Source organism: Mytilus galloprovincialis, chromosome 8, assembly GCF_965363235.1.
Source record: "Mytilus galloprovincialis chromosome 8, xbMytGall1.hap1.1, whole genome shotgun sequence".
NCBI lineage: Eukaryota > Metazoa > Mollusca > Bivalvia > Mytilida > Mytilidae > Mytilus > Mytilus galloprovincialis.
In genome coordinates this window covers 388,293-411,841 of record NC_134845.1, presented here as the reverse complement: position 1 = coordinate 411,841, position 23,549 = coordinate 388,293, and the positions used below count along the sequence as shown (strand labels likewise).

At 31.5% G+C, this 23,549-nt stretch overlaps 1 protein-coding gene across 1 annotated transcript in view; it reads right to left on the bottom strand.

The window, feature by feature from the left end:
• LOC143084807 (centriole and centriolar satellite protein OFD1-like) overlaps positions 1-23,549 on the bottom strand; it is a 69,079-nt gene that overhangs the window by 5,082 nt on the left and 40,448 nt on the right. Inside the window, exons 17-26 of the mRNA XM_076260861.1 lie at positions 12,530-12,641; positions 12,128-12,170; positions 11,346-11,664; positions 10,449-10,554; positions 8,825-8,929; positions 7,742-7,835; positions 5,449-5,579; positions 3,686-3,883; positions 3,121-3,269; positions 2,352-2,489 (exon numbers count right to left, since the gene is read on the bottom strand). Coding sequence (XP_076116976.1) covers positions 2,352-2,489; positions 3,121-3,269; positions 3,686-3,883; positions 5,449-5,579; positions 7,742-7,835; positions 8,825-8,929; positions 10,449-10,554; positions 11,346-11,664; positions 12,128-12,170; positions 12,530-12,641 — 1,395 coding nt within the window. The remainder of the gene's footprint in view (positions 1-2,351; positions 2,490-3,120; positions 3,270-3,685; positions 3,884-5,448; positions 5,580-7,741; positions 7,836-8,824; positions 8,930-10,448; positions 10,555-11,345; positions 11,665-12,127; positions 12,171-12,529; positions 12,642-23,549) is intronic.

Here is a 23,549-nt window from a genome sequence, read left to right as displayed (position 1 = left end):
TAATATAAATAAAATGATTGACAGCTTCAAGACCTTCAACTAATATTGGAAATTGATCACGTTACAGTTTTATCCAATGAAATGGAAGCTCGCTCAAGTCACTTTTGCGCTTCGTGTATGATCGTCTGTGTATTTCAAGTAATAGAACCCCTGAATTTGCAGAAAGTAAAGAAAATGTCGGATTTTCCCCGATTTTTTTTTTAGTTTTGCGCCCCGTGTATGATTGTAGGCGCAGGTAATTTCATAATGTCATCAGAATGAGGTAAACAAAAATGTCGGATTCCAGCAACAAGGATTAAATAATTATTCTAATGACGGTAAGAATTGTTTTTTGTTTGTTTTCAATGTATTATACAAATTAATCATACTTTACAGAATTTTCATCTAATTGAAAAATGCTTTTCTTCCGTTATTTTATTAGATTATTTATTAAAACACAATTTTAATGATAAAATAATATTTTAACAGTGGCGGATCCAGGGGCGTAGATAGTGTACGTCCCCTAATCATGTTTTTTGACAGATATTTGTAGCCGATATTTATTACTTTTTGTATAGGTACCCCCCTCCCCCCCCCTTTTTAAACCGAAATTTAATTGAATTTTCGCAAAGGAAATGATAGTTTTACATTTTATTTTTTTCAAAACTGAAAGAAGAAACATTTAGTAATTGTTTCCAAAATTAAGGGAATTCGTAACAATCCTATATAGTTTGAAAAGGGTTTCTTGAAATGTGGTACACATAATTTATTGCTTTTTCTTATAAAATGAAAACAAATGAAGATCTTGACCTTTTAGTATGTTTTACAGTTTCCTAAATATTTTAGAGACGGATACATTTAAAAAATAAAGGTATATCATGAAAATGAATATTTTATACCAATGCTGAAGCTCCGCCTTTTTTCCTTTGGATTCTAGTCGAGTTGCATATTTAATTAGCAAAGTATGGTACAACATAAATTTGCATATAATATACCATGGTTTTCCCTCACCACACTTTTTAAGCAAATTATTTCATAAAAACATCAAAGGAAAAAATCCAAGTTTTGTTACAAGTTTCATTTACTGATGATATTCCAAACAAATTCAAATGGAATTACAATATATTTTACAAATCTTCAGTTATTAGTATTTTTAAATTGTATGAAGATGTTTCTAAATGACTATAATTAACCTTTCATACATTTTCATTTTACACAAGGATAGATAGTATCATACACCCTTTGACCTCAACATAATGGGAAATGGAGCTATCAATTTTTACCATACAGATATTGAAATGTAGTAAATAAATCATTGATTTACAAACTAATAAATGAGATACAATGTTGGACCTGGTATCTACATAAACCGGATAGTCTTACTAAACAACAGGAATGTATTAATGCTATTTACTGTTAGTTTTACTACTTAAAATATAATTGTTCCAGGCAAATTAAGTTCACTTTATAATTTTAATAAAGAGCAGATTCTTTAGGATTCCTGATTTACACACAGGATACTTTCAGTTCACATTCACACACTTATAATCTTGATCATTATGTTTCTGATAGACTATTGTCCTATTGGCAGTTATACCACATCTTCTCATTACTGTTTATAATGAATTTAGATATTCCATCTTCTAAGATACCAAAGCAATGATTAGATTTTCTTATAGAGCTTTTTAACATTAGTGAATAAACCTTGAAAAAGTTGCAAAATGAAAAATATGAATGTTTAGCTCTTATAAAATAACTATGGATACTTTACTATCCAGCAAGAACACTGCTTTACTGACACTAATCATGCTTAGTATTGACACACACAATGACTGGTGACATGAGCTATATCATAATGTACATGCTTTGACATACACCAATCAAATGATGCATACACAATGATTTATGTTTCCATGACAACACAACTTGTTTACTTACTTTTGTCTTCTGTTTGGATAAAAAATAATACATTGATAAAATAGAAATACTTGGCATTCAATAAAAAAGATTTTTTTAAAATGGTATGTCAGATAGCTACAGGTTTCTAAGATCAATTCTATCTTATATCTATAAAATACTCAATCAGATTGAGATGTGTCAAACAAACAACAACTTGACCAAAAACAAAAAACAATTTACAAAAGTGTTTTGATAATCTGACCCATTCAACATTTTAATAATAAATAATTTCCAATAAAATATTCAGGGAATAATTTAATCCTAAAATGTATCCTACTGACAAAAAAAACATCACTGTTAAAATGCAACAAGTCTACTTTTCATAAGTATGGAGGTCACAATGCAAAATATTTGACTAATCAAACTATATGTTGCGTTCTGCTAAGTAATAATAATAGTTCGCTGGTTCTTACCTCCTTTTCTTTGTCTTTCTGCTGCTGGACCATTTCCATGTACTGTTTCATCACTGGGTCAATGTTGTCTTCTGACTCTAGCTTCTTCTCCTCCTCTATATCAGGAGCACCACCATCCAAGTCATCAAACTCTTTGCCCTGATGGAAAAAGTTAAAATTATTCAAATAAATCATAAAAAGCACAACAGATGTTTCTAGTACACATTTTTGTTTAGGGAAAAACTAAAGTCTACTTTCTGTTGTAGGATTTTTGTCTGAGTGGTGGTCTTTGGTGTGATCTGCTCTTTGGTTGGGTTGTTGCCTCTTTCACATATTTCCCCATTTCCATTCTAAATTTATTCTCAAAAGGAGAAGGTATAATAAGGCACTAAATTATTGTAAATCAGGTAAAAAGTGTAGTTTATATATGTCCATCTCTAGGCCTTTCTAAATCAGTATTATGTAGTTTTCATATGTGTGCTTTCTGACATCTATATAAATAAGTTTTATAGATCCCTCTTGCAGACCTCTCTGAGAAATGTGATGTTATCATAGGTCACACTCCTAGACCTCTCTCTAGATGTGAAGCTAACATATAACTCTCCAAAATACATCTCTGTAAAATGTAAGGTTATCATTAAGTTCCTCTCCTAGTCCTTTCTACAAAGCATGAAGTTATCATACATCCCTCTCCTAGGCATCTCTATAAAATGTGACATTATCAGAAGACCCCTCCTATAATAGTCCTAATAAACAAGTTATGTGTACTCCTCCAAGCATTAAAACAAACCTGTAATTTGTTTAATTCTTGCTGTTCACGCTCCCAAGCTTCATGTTCACGTTTCTTTCTTTCTTCTTCTCTTGTTCTTTTTTCTTCCTGCCATCTTCTTTCATCTTCCTCTTCTCTCCTCTGTCTTTCTTCTTCTTCTTTTATTTCATCTGTTAAATTCATATGATAAATAAATATATTTTCAGAACTAACAATCTGAGAATCACCAAGTTAAGAATCAATATCTTAGTAAACACTGCAAACCAATTCATCATCAACAATGTTTTCCGCTGTGTTGAAAATGTTTAAATTGGTTTTGTAAGGATCAGAAGACTCACAATTTACATTTTTTGTCTTTTATTCATGAATATAAAAGTTTGTTTTAGTTTTATTTTCACTGACAAATATAATTATACACAATTTTTGGTAAATGTCTAAAATAGGTCAAACTCATACTTGCAACAAAGACAGTGATGACAACATAGGTCAAACTCATAGTTGTTCTGAGTCTATAAAAGTGGTTAATAAATTAGACATTCTTTGCATCTTTTTTTTTAAACCAAAATTGTTGAATGACGTCACTAACCTTCTTTTGATTTCCAGTTATCATCTAAAGATGGTTTCTCAGAAGATAAGGGAGGTAACCCTAATGGTGGAAGATTACTGGTTTCCTTTGACTTCCATTTGTCTTCCAAGGTAGGAGTTTTCCATGCGGTGTCCAGTGATATTGGAGCAAGCTTCCCTCCTGAAGGACCAGTGGGGGTTTTGTATATATCTTTTCTGTCTGAAAACAATAATTATTGTCAGGTTTATTTTTCATAATTGAAACTGATGTGGCAAACTGAATTAGATTTCCTTTTTATGTCAAGCCTAGACTTACAAGTATGGCAATTATCAATAAACAGATTTAAAATGTATCTGAACTAAACGTGGAAATATAAAAATCTAACTTCTTATTAACCAATCACAAACTGATGTAGTCCTTATCTGATTTATCATGAGTGACATACTTAATCTTAATGTTGAACATTTTACACACTGCAAATAAAGAAATAATTGTGATGTTTTTATCATGAAAATAAATCAACACGGTGAGAATTGCAATAATACAAATTCACATTCTTCAATCTATTTTATATATCTGTACACAAGATTTTCCTGAAATCGTAATACTTAATCTCACATTTTGCCTCTAACCATGTAATATTTTCTACTGGATAAGAAAATCACAGTCTGTGATTAAGAGGCAGCTGAACTAATGAGTCTCAGTACTTTTAAGCCTGTTTTCATTTATTTCTTGTAAAATCACCATATCTTTTGTTATCTTTGTTCTATTGTTATGTATCATGTTACAATATTGAGTGGAGATAACACAATCAAAATAACAGACATTGTTTACTGACTGCCCAGTCATTGAGTTTACCCATTTGTCACACACATCAACTAATCAACTGACTATTTAATAAAATATGATTCAACAACCTGGATAATAATAGAATAATGTTCCAATGTCTCACAAATAAACATATGTTATCTGTCCCGGACCAAAAACTCTTATACAATTTATAGGTGTGCTCTTAAAGATTTTTTAATATATATCCTAAAAGAATGAAAGAATATTTCCATGGGGCATAACTCCTGCAAAAAAATGTTGATTGCCTCTAATTATTAGAAATCATCCATGACCTTTCTGCTATAAACCTTTTTAACATTAAATTCATAACAACCTTACAAAAAAGTGTGGGCTTGAGACAAAAACAGGGATTAAGGTCTAACTTGTTAATAAGACAGAGGAACCTTAAACTGGCGTACAACGTCTTTAATCTGGTTACTGTCAGTAATTAAGAGACTGTTTAACTTGTGTGTCAAACGTTAACACTACTTTAAATGCCATTTTCATTTATTCATTGTAAACGTCACTATATCTTTTGTTAATGTTGTTTTACTGTTTTAAAAGTAATATGTTTCTATATTGAGTTGAGATAACACAATCAAAATAACAGACGTTGTTGACTGCCTGTCCAGACGTTGATTTTACCCATCCGACACATTGGTGCCGTGACCAGGATATAATGAAAAAAAAGAAGGCTATGAGAGTGGGCCATTGAGGAACACCAACAAGATGAATTTCAAAGATTGAAGAAAAATTAGAGAAAACCACAACACAACACAATGAAATAGAAATGGAAAGCTTATGTGAGACATTGAAGAACAAGAGGGATAATCTTTCTCAAATTGATAGTGAAATTTTAGAGGAGATAACAGAGGAAAACATGGAAGCAGACATAGAAGACTCAGATTGGTATGTTTTAGATATAGAACATATTTTGACAAAAGTATGCAAGTTACCTATATCCATGGCTGATGTAGCTGCACTAGACTCTGACCCAGGGACTACTACAATACTAGGTGACCCAGGTCTGGCCTCTAAGTCAGCTACTGTTATAGGTCTTGGTCTCTCAACCCTTTCATCACCAGTCCTGAAAATAAACCAATATAAGTCACCATTGGACAATTTAATGTTGGACAGATCCTGTTTATATAAACAGCGGGGTTGTAAATTTGAAGAGGGAAAAAACAATCAGTGGAAGGCAATCTTCTTTTTATAAAAAATTCAACGATATTTAATTACATTTCAAATCAATGTTTTTGTTGATCCTGTGCTTTGATATTACACAAAACTATGCCACTTTCATCAATATTGTATAACCATAGAAAAAGTAAATTACAAAATATCATATTTTCATTTCCTTCCGATTGTTACAATACAATTAATTCCATTCTTATTCTGAACAGTTAGATTCTAGTATTTTGTAATACTTCAACTGTGAGGAATTTTCCATTAATGTTTTAATGATTTCCATGGTTTGATTTGAATAAACATTTCTAAAATAATCAATCTATACAAGGAGTAGGTTCAGTAAGGGTAGATTTTGGCCTCAAATTTCAGATTCATCTGATGGAAGATTTTGGACACTTTTTAAACACTTGAGTGTGAAAGATTTTAACTGATTTAGTCACTAAATACGCTCAAATTCAAGTTTAAATATGATGCTCCATAGGGCGCAGCTTAATACGACCGCAGAGGTCAAACCGTGAACAGTTGGGGCAAGTATGGACACAACATTCAAGCTTGATACAGTTATGAATTTGGATTGTGATCAAAATTGACACAGAACAGGTTTCTGACACAGAAAGAATGTGGTCTAAGTACTTAAAAAATTTAAATTGAACATTTACCTATTATGGTCGGTAGTTTTCAGTAGTTTAGCATGACTTAATGATGCTAGTACTTAATATATGTGCATTGTATTGTCAAAAACAGCCCATATTTATGTTGCAAAAGTGTTCTATTTTCCAATAAATAGCTAAAAGTCTACATTTTAACAATTTTGTAAAACTGCTTTATTTGGGGCCAAAAAGGGGTCTTACTTACCTACTCCTTTAAAAGATGCTAGAACCAAAGCATTGTCAAAAGCAAATTACATGAGAGAAGATATTCAACAACCAGATGCTCCACAGAGGTCGAACCCTGGACATTTGGGGCAAGTATGGACACAACATTCAAGCTTGATACAGCTCTGAAATTGGATTGTGATTAAATAGTTGACACAACATAGGTTTCTGACACATAATGAATGTGGTCGTAGAACTTTAACTTAAAAAACTTAAAAATTTTAAATTGGACATTTACCTATTATGGTCCAATATCCAAAATCTAAATACATGGTTAGATTCAGCATATCAAAGAACCCCAAGAATTCAATTTTTGATGAAATCAAATAAAGTTATATTTTGGACCCTTTAGACCTCAATGTGGACCAATTTGATAACCGGGCCCAAATATCAAAAATCTAAATACATGGTTGGATTCAGCATATCAAAGAACCCCAAGAATTCAATTTTTGTTAAAATCAAACTAAGTTTTATTTTGGACCATTTGGACCTGAATGGAGACTGATTTGAAAACGGGACCAAAAATTAAGAACCTAAATACACAGATAGATTCAGCATATCAAAAGAACCCCAATAATTCAATTTTTGATGAAATCAAACAAAGTTTAATTTTGGACCCTTTTGGACCCTAATTCCTAAACTGTTGGGACCAAAACTCCCAAAATCAATTCCAATCTTCCTTTTGTGGTCATAAACCTTGTGTTTAAATTTCATAAATTTCTATTAACTTATACTAAAGTTATTGTGCAAAAACCAAGAAAAATGCTTATTTGGGTCCTTTTTTGGCCCCCAATTCCTAAACTGTTGCAACCGAAACTCCCCAAATCAATCCCAACCTTCCTTTTGTGGTCATAAACCTTGTGTTTAAATTTCATAGATTTCTATTTACTTATACTAAAGTTATTGTGCGAAAACCAAGAAAAATGCTTATTGGGCCTTTTTTGGCCCCTATTTCCTAAACTGTTGGGACCAAAACTACCAAAATCAATCCCAACCTTCCTTTTGTGGTCATAAACCTTGTGTTTAATTTCATAGATTCCTATTTACCTATACTAAAGTTATAGTGCGAAAACCAAATGTCTTCGAACGACGACGATGATGACGACGACGTCAACATCATACCAATATACGACCAAAAAAATTTTTTTGCGGTCGTATAAAAATGACCATGTGATATTTATTGTACCTGTCATTTAATTCATCAGACATATTGGACATATCAAATCTTGGTGGTGGTTCCTTCCTGGATGTCGATTGCTCTGTAAGTTCTCGCAAACTATCTGTAAATATAGTAAACAAATTATTGGTCTTTTTTGTAAGTATTTGAGAAATATAGTAAACATATTATAGTTTTTCTCATAAAGTTTTGTAAAATATAGTCAACATATTATTGTTTTTCTCATAAAGTTTAGTAAAATATAGTCAACATATTATTGTTTTTCTCGTAAAGTTTTGTAAAATAGTCAACATATTATGGTTTTTCTCATAAAATTTTGTAAAATATAGTCAACATATTATGGTTTTTTCTTGTAAAGTTTTGTAAGTATAGTCAACATATTATTGTTTTTTCTTGTAACGTTTTGTAAAATATAGTCAACATATTATGGTTTTTCTCATTAAGTTTTGTAAAATATAGTCAACATATTATGTTTTTTCTCATAAAGTTTTATAAAATATAGTCAACATATTATGTTTTTTTCTTGTAAAGTTTTGTAAAATATAGTCAACATATTATTGTTTTTTCTAGTAAAGTTTTGTAAAATATAGTCAATATTTTATTGTTTTTCTCATAAAGTTTTGTAAAATATAGTCAACTTATTATTGCTTTTGTCGTAAAGTTCTGAAAAATATAGTCATTGTATTATTGTTTTTCTCATAAAGTTTTGTAAAATAGTCTTTGATGAGTTTGGCAAAAACTGTTAATTTGACAAATAATTTTACCGACCACATCAATATCAATATGTGTGCTAAGTTTAAAGTTGACGAACACCTGCATGGTAACCAAACTTTTACCAAAACTTAATCCTGATACGGAATGCATAAATAGAATAGTGGAAACAGATCACAAAATTTAATGCACACATGTTTTTTCTCTCACAAGGATGGATAGCTGATACAATATGAATTCCCTCCCTTCAACTGGTATTCATTTGGGCATGTCAAATAAGATTTAGAGAATTACTTCTCTTTTCAATAATGATTAACTAAATCTTTACAGCTGTATATCAACTGTATATCAACATTCTTATACATTATTGGTTTAATTTACCATTCAACTGACTGGACTGACGACCTTGGTATGGTGTGGATGACATTGGTCTGTGGATTGGACTAGCACTAGGGGAGGCCACTCTATTCTGACTTTCAGATACAACTGAAACAACATTAAAGAGTAGCAATCAAACTAAATAAAGTTTTCTTTCAATTAACATAAATAACATTACATTGTATTAGATGTCGTCAACTCTATATATTTCTTATCTTGACTTTAATCTTTTTCATGTACTTTTATTGTAATGTTGGATTGCTGCATCATTGGCAACCAACAACCATAGGTTTCTGTAATAGGGTCATAAAGGTAAAGTTTGAAGGCAAAGATACTCTTTGATAATATATATGTAGGACTCAAATCTATGGCAGATTCCTAATCTATGGTAAATGAAACGTTACAAACGCCAAACAACTCAAATCTATGGCAGATTTTTGTTTTCTCCAGATCTGAGGGAGAGAGTTTCATATAACGTCACAATTGAATAACGCCATATTACATCTTCGCCGCCGCTAACGATGGCGGAACCCATAGATTTGAACACCATTTAGGATGAAGTTATTTTCCTGAAAAAAATTGCCGGTGGTTTAAAGGAAGATGTGACCTACTATTCCGAAGAGGGACAAGATTTGCTGTACCGGTCAATGTCCGCGATGAATAAGGGTACCGCTATTTTCAGTATCGCATATTTTTTGAAAGGAGTTTTGGTAGTAGTCTACGGTCAATGGCTGGCAAAGTTTATAAAGTGAAAGATTAAATTACCGGATACAAATTTGATTTAAATCCACATCAAATAAAAAAGATGAATAAACGATATCGCTGAAATAAATATTAGTTGAAAATTCATTTGAAAATTCAAACTGTTTATTTTTATTTGTTACTTTTTTTTTTTTTTTTTTTTTATAAAAAGCGGTCTTTAAAGGACTTCTTACCTGGTTTAATGAATGGGATAAACAGATACCATGCACAGATTAAAAATGTTTATTTCACAGAGCACATCATTTCATCTTGAAGTCTTTTTTTAAGGTTTATGAATTTATAATTTATTAATTTTTTTTGGTTGACCATTATAAAATGTTTATTTCACAAATGTTTATAGACATGTTCCCGTTGTCGTATATGTTCTATTTCGCAAGACAAGTCATTGGTCGAAAATGTACTGCATTGTTTTCCATTTGCAAACAATGCCATAGATTTGGAAACAATAAAAATCTGGCATAGATTTGGAAACTACAAAACTTGCCATAGATTAGGATTATAAAAAATCTGCCATAGATTTGGATTGCAAAAAATCTGCCATAGATTTGGGATGGCATGATGTCACATTTACCATAGATTAGGAATCTGCCATAGATTTGGAACCCACCATAGATTTGAGTCCTACATATAGGTAAAACAATTGTTGAGGTTTTTGTCCTACGTAAAATTTAGATAATGATTGAAGCTGATTGTTCATATTTCAAATGTCTATAATGAATTCAAATTTGTGTCTATGATTATTTCTCCATACCTTTAGAGCCATGAAGTTTTGAAAAAGTGGCTCAGTATATTCACTGATATATGGTCTTCAGGGCCACGCAGTATTAGATTTAATTATAATCTGTTATGGGAATAATATTGATACCTTCTTTTTCTATCACATGTCTACCATGTGACCTTGACTGTTCATCTGGACCAGATGATGGATTAGTTAAATTGTAATGGAAATCTCTGTAAGCTTTATCAAGATTCTAAAATATAACAGGTTTCATTAAATATCACATGATTATTATGTGATATTGTTTATTAATTAAATAAATATTACATTATTATGATAATCTCTTTGATACATAAATTTCTGTAATGATATTGAACAATTAACAATTTATTTATTCCTACTGAAATCTCTCTGGTCTCATAACTTCCAACTTAACAATAAATTGTCATCAAATCATATTTTATGGCAATAGTAATATACACATGTAACTGCAATCATATTGGAATATCAGAAATCATATCTAAACTTTATCAGAGATTTTGCAAATTCAAAAACAGGTAAATTGTAGACCAAATGTATAGAAGAGGGGCATATAGAATGCATGTAAATATAAATATTCCAACTCCACAATATTTTGTCCTTAGATTATAAAAACAAACATGAATGTGCCCCAAGTACAAGGATGCCTCATCCACACTATCATTTTCTATGTTCAGTGGACCGTGAAAATGAGATAAAATCACTAATTTGGCATTAAAATTAGAAAGATCATATCATAGGGAACATGCACACAGACCAGAAAACATAATGTCCATAAATGGGACATAAAAAGAAATAGAATGTTTAGAGAAAAGATGTGTTTAAAGTTCTAATTTTCTAATCTCCTTTATAATGATTTTTGAACACTTATAAAGCAATTCTCTTCAACTGTTATTTTATCAATACAACTCTCCTCAGAATCTCTTTATTTGAATTTTTTCCCCCATCTTTTTTTATCACTTGAGCATCTCTAAAGAATGTTCTTTTTTATTTTACTGTTCTCACCTGAGCCTCTCTTTCAAGACTTTTTAATCTATATTTAGCCTCTGCTACAACATCTGCTGACACAGTAGAAGATCTATCATCTTCAGAGAAGCCTGGATAGAGTTTTCTCCCTTGTTTTGAGGTCGGCAGGTCATATTCTGCCTCTATGTCTTTCATCATATCATCCTCGTCATACTCTCTGTGTGACCGACGTTTAGGACTGGCTAGTTTACTGGCATACTGTTTACCGGGTAACCTCTGAAACTCATCATCTAAATCATCATCTGAATCTGTCCTTGGCAGAGGTATGGAGCGTGATCCCCGAAATACTCCTGGTGCACTGAAATCAACAAAAATAATTGTAGGTATGTGATGACTTTGCAATACTTCTGACGTGTACGAAAAATAACAATATTGAAGATCCATGTACATAAAAGTATACTTTATTTCAGGAAATCAAGATTTTTAAAATAAGTGGTGGTGAACCAAGCCATTAAAAGTTCTCCTTTAAATTTGAGACATACATACAGAAAATAGCTTGTAAAATTAATGTATTGTCTAATAGCTACCGTCTAACACATGTATATGCTGTACAATCTATGGTTTATCAATCATGTGTATTATACTACCAGATATAACCTGTGTATAGTGAACAACCTGACCTGAATCACCTGTGTCATATATGCAAAGTGAATAGCTTGACCTGTGTGACTGTGTCACTTGTATCTATAATTTGACCAACATCACCTGTGTATAGTGAACAACCTGAGTTGAATCACCTGTGTATAGTATATATAACCTACCCTGTATCATCTGCAGGTTTTCTGTATACTTCATTTGTTAGTGCTGAAAAAATAGAATTAAAATGCTGTTAACTAGATAGCTGTATCATATAAAAAGCCTTGCCCACATAAAACATGTACATGTGCTTTTTTGTTGGAAATTTAGTAAGGCGTTCCTTAAAAAAACAAGCATAAGGTATTCTATGGAATCTTTGTTTTAACAATTTTTGGGATCTCATTAATACAGGTAAACCATGAATTTAAGTGATAAACTTAGTATAAATTTTCTTTAAGCTTCCATGCAAACTTGGACAAACCACAATATTAGATATATTCATAAAAAGTACAATTTCCTAAATCCACAAAAATTGGTGTCCACAAAAAAATGATGCCATATTTTCTTCATACTACTTTCTAACTAACCTTGATGAGTAACTGTTAACTGTGATCTAAGATCCACTAGTTCCCTGTTCATTTCTTTAATAGTAATGGTTTGCTCTTCAAATCTTCTCACTAAGTCTCGGTTTCTATCCATCTAGATTAAAAATACAATAATTCATGCCATTTACCTTCTCTAAATATATTACACAGCATTACGATTTCCTTGACAAAACTGACTTTACCTTCTCTAAATATATTACACAGCATTACGATTCCCTTGACAAAACTGACTTTACCTTCTCTAAATATATTACACAGCATTACGATTTCCTTGACAAAACTGACTTTACCTTCTCTAAATATATTACACAGCATTGCAATTTCCTTGACAAAACTGACTGAGTATTAAAAAGTGTAAGGTTCATTTACTCTAAATTGTGTATTCACAGTACACAAGTAGCTTAAGATAGTCTTGTCTTATTGCTTTATGAAGGTTGGGAAATTACAAAAAAAACAACACAATTTGATGTGAAATAAACTTATATGGTATAAAATTACGTTGGAGGATAAGTTTGGGAAAAACAAAAGATTTTTAATTGAAAAAGTTTTATGTCATGTGCGAAAAAAATTCTTTAAACATATTTCTGCCAGCAAGATTGCCAATGTGAACTGATATAGCAATCAATCAAACAAATGGATGCTTTGCCAGCAGCATTGATTACATATGTAACAAATGAGGGGTGTTAATCCAATAATGCTGATAATAATTACTAATGACTAGATCATTACCTCTTCTTGTAACAAATGAGGGGTGTTAATCCAATAATGCTGATAATAATTACTAATGACTAGATCATTACCTCTTCTTGTAACAAATGAGGGGTGTTAATCCAATAATGCTGATAATAACTACTTAGACTAGATCTTTACCTCTTCTTGTAACAAATGAGGGGTGTTAATCCAATAATGCTGATAATAATTACTAATGACTAGATCTTTACCTCTTCTTGTAACAAATGAGGGGTGTTAATCCAATAATGGTGATAATAACTACTTAGACTAGATCTTTACCTCTTCTTGTAACAAATGAGGGGTGTTAATCCAATAATGCTGATAATAATTACTAATGACTAGATCTTTACCTCTTCTTGTAACAAATGAGGGGTGTTAATCCAATAATGCTGATAATAATTACTAATGACTAGATCTTTACCTCTTCTTGTAACAAATGAGGGGTGTTAATCCAATAATGGTGATAATAATTACTAATGACTAGATCATTACCTCTTCTTGTAACAAATGAGGGGTGTTAATCCAATAATGCTGATAATAATTACTAATGACTAGATCATTACCTCTTCTTGTAACAAATGAGGGGTGTTAATCCAATAATGCTGATAATAACTACTAATGACGAGATCATTACCTCTTCTTGTAACAAATGAGGGGTGTTAATCCAATAATGCTGATAATAATTACTAATGACTAGATCATTACCTCTTCTTGTAACAAATGAGGGGTGTTAATCCAATAATGCTGATAATAACTACTAATGACGAGATCATTACCTCTTCTTGTAACAAATGAGGGGTGTGAATCCAATAATGCTGATAATAACTACTAATGACTAGATCATTACCTCTTCTTGTAACAAATGAGGGGTGTTAATCCAATAATGCTGATAATAATTACTAATGACTAGATCATTACCTCTTCTTGTAACAAATGAGGGGTGTTAATCCAATAATGCTGATAATAATTACTAATGACTAGATCTTTACCTCTTCTTGTAACAAATGAGGGGTGTTAATCCAATAATGGTGATAATAACTACTAATGACTAGATCATTACCTCTTCTTGTAACAAATGAGGGGTGTTAATCCAATAATGCTGATAATAATTACTAATGACTAGATCTTTACCTCTTCTTGTAACAAATGAGGGGTGTTAATCCAATAATGCTGATAATAACTACTAATGACTAGATCTTTACCTCTTCTTGTAACAAATGAGGGGTGTTAATCCAATAATGGTGATAATAATTACTAATGACTAGATCATTACCTCTTCTTGTAACAAATGAGGGGTGTTAATCCAATAATGCTGATAATAATTACTAATGACTAGATCTTTACCTCTTCTTGTAACAAATGAGGGGTGTTAATCCAATAATGGTGATAATAATTACTAATGACTAGATCATTACCTCTTCTTGTAACAAATGAGGGGTGTTAATCCAATAATGCTGATAATAATTACTAATGACTAGATCTTTACCTCTTCTTGTAACAAATGAGGGGTGTTAATCCAATAATGCTGATAATAACTACTAATGACTAGATCTTTACCTCTTCTTGTAACAAATGAGGGGTGTTAATCCAATAATGGTGATAATAATTACTAATGACTAGATCATTACCTCTTCTTGCAACAAATGAGGGGTGTTAATCCAATAATGCTGATAATAATTACTAATGACTAGATCTTTACCTCTTCTTGTAACAAATGAGGGGTGTTAATCCAATAATGGTGATAATAATTACTAATGACTAGATCATTACCTCTTCTTGTAACAAATGAGGGGTGTTAATCCAATAATGCTGATAATAATTACTAATGACTAGATCTTTACCTCTTCTTGTAACAAATGAGGGGTGTTAATCCAATAATGCTGATAATAATTACTTAGACTAGATCTTTACCTCTTCTTGTAACAAATGAGGGGTGTTAATCCAATAATGGTGATAATAATTACTAATGACTAGATCATTACCTCTTCTTGTAACAAATGAGGGGTGTTAATCCAATAATGCTGATAATAATTACTAATGACTAGATCTTTACCTCTTCTTGTAACAAATGAGGGGTGTTAATCCAATAATGCTGATAATAACTACTAATGACTAGATCTTTACCTCTTCTTGTAACAAATGAGGGGTGTTAATCCAATAATGGTGATAATAATTACTAATGACTAGATCATTACCTCTTCTTGTAACAAATGAGGGGTGTTAATCCAATAATGCTGATAATAACTACTTAGACTAGATCTTTACCTCTTCTTGTAACAAATGAGGGGTGTTAATCCAATAATGCTGATAATAATTACTAATGACTAGATCTTTACCTCTTCTTGTAACAAATGAGGGGTGTTAATCCAATAATGGTGATAATAACTACTTAGACTAGATCTTTACCTCTTCTTGTAACAAATGAGGGGTGTTAATCCAATAATGCTGATAATAATTACTAATGACTAGATCATTACCTCTTCTTGTAACAAATGAGGGGTGTTAATCCAATAATGCTGATAATAACTACTAATGACGAGATCATTACCTCTTCTTGTAACAAATGAGGGGTGTTAATCCAATAATGCTGATAATAATTACTAATGACTAGATCATTACCTCTTCTTGTAACAAATGAGGGGTGTTAATCCAATAATGCTGATAATAACTACTAATGACGAGATCATTACCTCTTCTTGTAACAAATGAGGGGTGTGAATCCAATAATGCTGATAATAACTACTAATGACTAGATCATTACCTCTTCTTGTAACAAATGAGGGGTGTTAATCCAATAATGCTGATAATAATTACTAATGACTAGATCATTACCTCTTCTTGTAACAAATGAGGGGTGTTAATCCAATAATGCTGATAATAACTACTAATGACTAGATCTTTACCTCTTCTTGTAACAAATGAGGGGTGTTAATCCAATAATGCTGATAATAATTACTAATGACTAGATCTTTACCTCTTCTTGTAACAAATGAGGGGTGTTAATCCAATAATGGTGATAATAACTACTAATGACTAGATCATTACCTCTTCTTGTAACAAATGAGGGGTGTTAATCCAATAATGCTGATAATAATTACTAATGACTAGATCTTTACCTCTTCTTGTAACAAATGAGGGGTGTTAATCCAATAATGCTGATAATAACTACTAATGACTAGATCTTTACCTCTTCTTGTAACAAATGAGGGGTGTTAATCCAATAATGGTGATAATAATTACTAATGACTAGATCATTACCTCTTCTTGTAACAAATGAGGGGTGTTAATCCAATAATGCTGATAATAATTACTAATGACTAGATCTTTACCTCTTCTTGTAACAAATGAGGGGTGTTAATCCAATAATGGTGATAATAATTACTAATGACTAGATCATTACCTCTTCTTGTAACAAATGAGGGGTGTTAATCCAATAATGCTGATAATAATTACTAATGACTAGATCTTTACCTCTTCTTGTAACAAATGAGGGGTGTTAATCCAATAATGCTGATAATAACTACTAATGACTAGATCTTTACCTCTTCTTGTAACAAATGAGGGGTGTTAATCCAATAATGGTGATAATAACTACTAATGACTAGATCATTACCTCTTCTTGTAACAAATGAGGGGTGTTAATCCAATAATGCTGATAATAATTACTAATGACTAGATCTTTACCTCTTCTTGTAACAAATGAGGGGTGTTAATCCAATAATGGTGATAATAATTACTAATGACTAGATCATTACCTCTTCTTGTAACAAATGAGGGGTGTTAATCCAATAATGCTGATAATAATTACTAATGACTAGATCTTTACCTCTTCTTGTAACAAATGAGGGGTGTTAATCCAATAATGCTGATAATAATTACTTAGACTAGATCTTTACCTCTTCTTGTAACAAATGAGGGGTGTTAATCCAATAATGGTGATAATAATTACTAATGACTAGATCATTACCTCTTCTTGTAACAAATGAGGGGTGTTAATCCAATAATGCTGATAATAATTACTAATGACTAGATCTTTACCTCTTCTTGTAACAAATGAGGGGTGTTAATCCAATAATGCTGATAATAATTACTAATGACTAGATCTTTACCTCTTCTTGTAACAAATGAGGGGTGTTAATCCAATAATGCTGATAATAACTACTAATGACTAGATCTTTACCTCTTCTTGTAACAAATGAGGGGTGTTAATCCAATAATGGTGATAATAATTACTAATGACTAGATCATTACCTCTTCTTGTAACAAATGAGGGGTGTTAATCCAATAATGCTGATAATAATTACTAATGACTAGATCTTTACCTCTTCTTGTAACAAATGAGGGGTGTTAATCCAATAATGCTGATAATAACTACTTAGACTAGATCTTTACCTCTTCTTGTAACAAATGAGGGGTGTTAATCCAATAATGCTGATAATAATTACTTAGACTAGATCTTTACCTCTTCTTGTAACAAATGAGGGGTGTTAATCCAATAATGGTGATAATAATTACTAATGACTAGATCATTACCTCTTCTTGTAACAAATGAGGGGTGTTAATCCAATAATGCTGATAATAATTACTAATGACTAGATCTTTACCTCTTCTTGTAACAAATGAGGGGTGTTAATCCAATAATGGTGATAATAACTACTTAGACTAGATCATTACCTCTTCTTGTAACAAATGAGGGGTGTTAATCCAATAATGCTGATAATAATTACTAATGACTAGATCATTACCTCTTCTTGTAACAAATGAGGGGTGTTAATCCAATAATGCTGATAATAATTACTAATGACTAGATCATTACCTCTTCTTGTAACAAATGAGGGGTGTTAATCCAATAATGCTGATAATAATTACTAATGACTAGATCTTTACCTCTTCTTGTAACAAATGAGGGGTGTTAATCCAATAATGCTGATAATAACTACTTAGACTAGATCATTACCTCCTCTTGTAACAAATGAGGGGTGTTAATCCAATAATGCTGATAATAATTACTAATGACTAGATCATTACCTCTTCTTGTAACAAATGAGGGGTGTTAATCCAATAATGGTGATAATAACTACTAATGACTAGATCTTTACCTCTTCTTGTAACAAATGAGGGGTGTTAATCCAATAATGGTGATAATAATTACTAATGACTAGATCTTTACCTCTTCTTGTAACAAATGAGGGGTGTTAATCCAATAATGGTGATAATAACTACTTAGACTAGATCTTTACCTCTTCTTGTAACAAATGAGGGGTGTTAATCCAATAATGCTGATAATAATTACTTAGACTAGATCTTTACCTCTTCTTGTAACAAATGAGGGGTGTTAATCCAATAATGCTGATAATAACTACTTAGACTAGATCATTACCTCTTCTTGTAACAAATGAGGGGTGTTAATCCAATAATGCTGATAATAATTACTAATGACTAGATGATTACCTCTTCTTGTAACAAATGAGGGGTGTTAATCCAATAATGCTGATAATAACTACTAATGACTAGATCTTTACCTCTTCTTGTAACAAATGAGGGGTGTTAATCCAATAATGCTGATAATAACTACTTAGACTAGATCTTTACCTCTTCTTGTAACAAATGAGGGGTGTTAATCCAATAATGCTGATAATAATTACTAATGACTAGATCATTACCTCTTCTTGTAACAAATGAGGGGTGTTAATCCAATAATGCTGATAATAATTACTAATGACTAGATCATTACCTCTTCTTGTAACAAATGAGGGGTGTTAATCCAATAATGCTGATAATAATTACTAATGACTAGATCATTACCTCTTCTTGTAACAAATGAGGGGTGTTAATCCAATAATGCTGATAATAATTACTAATGACTAGATCTTTACCTCTTCTTGCAACAAATGAGGGGTGTTAATCCAATAATGGTGATAATAACTACTAATGACTAGATCATTACCTCTTCTTGTAACAAATGAGGGGTGTTAATCCAATAATGCTGATAATAATTACTAATGACTAGATCATTACCTCTTCTTGTAACAAATGAGGGGTGTTAATCCAATAATGCTGATAATAACTACTAATGACTAGATCATTACCTCTTCTTGTAACAAATGAGGGGTGTTAATCCAATAATGCTGATAATAACTACTTAGACTAGATCTTTACCTCTTCTTGTAACAAATGAGGGGTGTTAATCCAATAATGCTGATAATAACTACTAATGACTAGATCTTTACCTCTTCTTGTAACAAATGAGGGGTGTTAATCCAATAATGGTGATAATAATTACTAATGACTAGATCATTACCTCTTCTTGTAACAAATGAGGGGTGTTAATCCAATAATGGTGATAATAATTACTAATGACTAGATCATTACCTCTTCTTGTAACAAATGAGGGGTGTTAATCCAATAATGCTGATAATAATTACTAATGACTAGATCATTACCTCTTCTTGTAACAAATGAGGGGTGTTAATCCAATAATGCTGATAATAACTACTTAGACTAGATCTTTACCTCTTCTTGTAACAAATGAGGGGTGTTAATCCAATAATGCTGATAATAATTACTTAGACTAGATCTTTACCTCTTCTTGTAACAAATGAGGGGTGTGAATCCAATAATGCTGATAATAATTACTCATGACTAGATCATTACCTCTTCTTGTAACAAATGAGGGGTGTTAATCCAATAATGCTGATAATAACTACTTAGACTAGATCTTTACCTCTTCTTGTAACAAATGAGGGGTGTTAATCCAATAATGCTGATAATAATTACTTAGACTAGATCTTTACCTCTTCTTGTAACAAATGAGGGGTGTGAATCCAATAATGGTGATAATAATTACTAATGACTAGATCTTTACCTCTTCTTGTAACAAATGAGGGGTGTTAATCCAATAATGCTGATAATATCTACTAATGACTAGATCTTTACCTCTTCTTGTAACAAATGAGGGGTGTTAATCCAATAATGGTGATAATAATTACTAATGACTAGATCATTACCTCTTCTTGTAACAAATGAGGGGTGTTAATCCAATAATGGTGATAATAACTACTAATGACTAGATCATTACCTCTTCTTGTAACAAATGAGGGGTGTTAATCCAATAATGGTGATAATAATTACTAATGACTAGATCATTACCTCTTCTTGTAACAAATGAGGGGTGTTAATCCAATAATGCTGATAATAATTACTAATGACTAGATCATTACCTCTTCTTGTAACAAATGAGGGGTGTTAATCCAATAATGCTGATAATAACTACTAATGACTAGATCTTTACCTCTTCTTGTAACAAATGAGGGGTGTTAATCCAATAATGGTGATAATAATTACTAATGACTAGATCATTACCTCTTCTTGTAACAAATGAGGGGTGTTAATCCAATAATGCTGATAATAATTACTAATGACTAGATCATTACCTCTTCTTGTAACAAATGAGGGGTGTTAATCCAATAATGCTGATAATAACTACTTAGACTAGATCTTTACCTCTTCTTGTAACAAATGAGGGGCGTTAATCCAATAATGCTGATAATAACTACTAATGACTAGATCTTTACCTCTTCTTGTAACAAATGAGGGGTGTTAATCCAATAATGCTGATAATAACTACTTAGACTAGATCTTTACCTCTTCTTGTAACAAATGAGGGGTGTTAATCCAATAATGCTGATAATAACTACTAATGACTAGATCTTTACCTCTTCTTGTAACAAATGAGGGGTGTTAATCCAATAATGGTGATAATAATTACTAATGACTAGATCATTACCTCTTCTTGTAACAAATGAGGGGTGTTAATCCAATAATGGTGATAATAATTACTAATGACTAGATCATTACCTCTTCTTGTAACAAATGAGGGGTGTTAATCCAATAATGCTGATAATAATTACTAATGACTAGATCATTACCTCTTCTTGTAACAAATGAGGGGTGTTAATCCAATAATGCTGATAATAACTACTTAGACTAGATCTTTACCTCTTCTTGTAACAAATGAGGGGTGTTAATCCAATAATGCTGATAATAATTACTTAGACTAGATCTTTACCTCTTCTTGTAACAAATGAGGGGTGTGAATCCAATAATGCTGATAATAATTATTCATGACTAGATCATTACCTCTTCTTGTAACAAATGAGGGGTGTTAATCCAATAATGCTGATAATAACTACTTAGACTAGATCTTTACCTCTTCTTGTAACAAATGAGGGGTGTTAATCCAATAATGCTGATAATAATTACTTAGACTAGATCTTTACCTCTTCTTGTAACAAATGAGGGGTGTGAATCCAATAATGGTGATAATAATTACTAATGACTAGATCTTTACCTCTTCTTGTAACAAATGAGGGGTGTTAATCCAATAATGGTGATAATAATTACTAATGACTAGATCATTACCTCTTCTTGTAACAAATGAGGGGTGTTAATCCAATAATGGTGATAATAACTACTAATGACTAGATCATTACCTCTTCTTGTAACAAATGAGGGGTGTTAATCCAATAATGGTGATAATAATTACTAATGACTAGATCATTACCTCTTCTTGTAACAAATGAGGGGTGTTAATCCAATAATGCTGATAATAATTACTAATGACTAGATCATTACCTCTTCTTGTAACAAATGAGGGGTGTTAATCCAATAATGCTGATAATAATTACTAATGACTAGATCATTACCTCTTCTTGTAACAAATGAGGGGTGTTAATCCAATAATGCTGATAATAACTACTAATGACTAGATCTTTACCTCTTCTTGTAACAAATGAGGGGTGTTAATCCAATAATGGTGATAATAATTACTAATGACTAGATCATTACCTCTTCTTGTAACAAATGAGGGGTGTTAATCCAATAATGCTGATAATAATTACTAATGACTAGATCATTACCTCTTCTTGTAACAAATGAGGGGTGTTAATCCAATAATGCTGATAATAATTACTAATGACTAGATCATTACCTCTTCTTGTAACAAATGAGGGGTGTTAATCCAATAATGCTGATAATAACTACTTAGACTAGATCTTTACCTCTTCTTGTAACAAATGAGGGGTGTTAATCCAATAATGCTGATAATAATTACTTAGACTAGATCTTTACCTCTTCTTGTAACAAATGAGGGGTGTGAATCCAATAATGCTGATAATAATTACTCATGACTAGATCATTACCTCTTCTTGTAACAAATGAGGGGTGTTAATCCAATAATGCTGATAATAACTACTTAGACTAGATCTTTACCTCTTCTTGTAACAAATGAGGGGTGTTAATCCAATAATGCTGATAATAATTACTTAGACTAGATCTTTACCTCTTCTTGTAACAAATGAGGGGTGTGAATCCAATAATGGTGATAATAATTACTAATGACTAGATCTTTACCTCTTCTTGTAACAAATGAGGGGTGTTAATCCAATAATGCTGATAATATCTACTAATGACTAGATCTTTACCTCTTCTTGTAACAAATGAGGGGTGTTAATCCAATAATGGTGATAATAATTACTAATGACTAGATCATTACCTCTTCTTGTAACAAATGAGGGGTGTTAATCCAATAATGGTGATAATAACTACTTAGACTAGATCTTTACCTCTTCTTGTAACAAATGAGGGGTGTTAATCCAATAATGCTGATAATAATTACTAATGACTAGATCTTTACCTCTTCTTGTAACAAATGAGGGGTGTTAATCCAATAATGCTGATAATAACTACTAATGACTAGATCTTTACCTCTTCTTGTAACAAATGAGGGGTGTTAATCCAATAATGGTGATAATAACTACTAATGACTAGATCTTTACCTCTTCCTGTAACAAATGAGGGGTGTTAATCCAATAATGCTGATAATAATTACTAATGACTAGATCATTACCTCTTCTTGTAACAAATGAGGGGTGTTAAACCAATAATGGTGATAATAATTACTAATGACTAGATCATTACCTCTTCTTGTAACAAATGAGGGGTGTTAATCCAATAATGCTGATAATAACTACTTAGACTAGATCTTTACCTCTTCTTGTAACAAATGAGGGGTGTTAATCCAATAATGCTGATAATAACTACTAATGACTAGATCTTTACCTCTTCTTGTAACAAATGAGGGGTGTGAATCCAATAATGCTGATAATAACTACTTAGACTAGATCTTTACCTCTTCTTGTAACAAATGAGGGGTGTTAATCCAATAATGCTGATAATAATTACTTAGACTAGATCTTTACCTCTTCTTGTA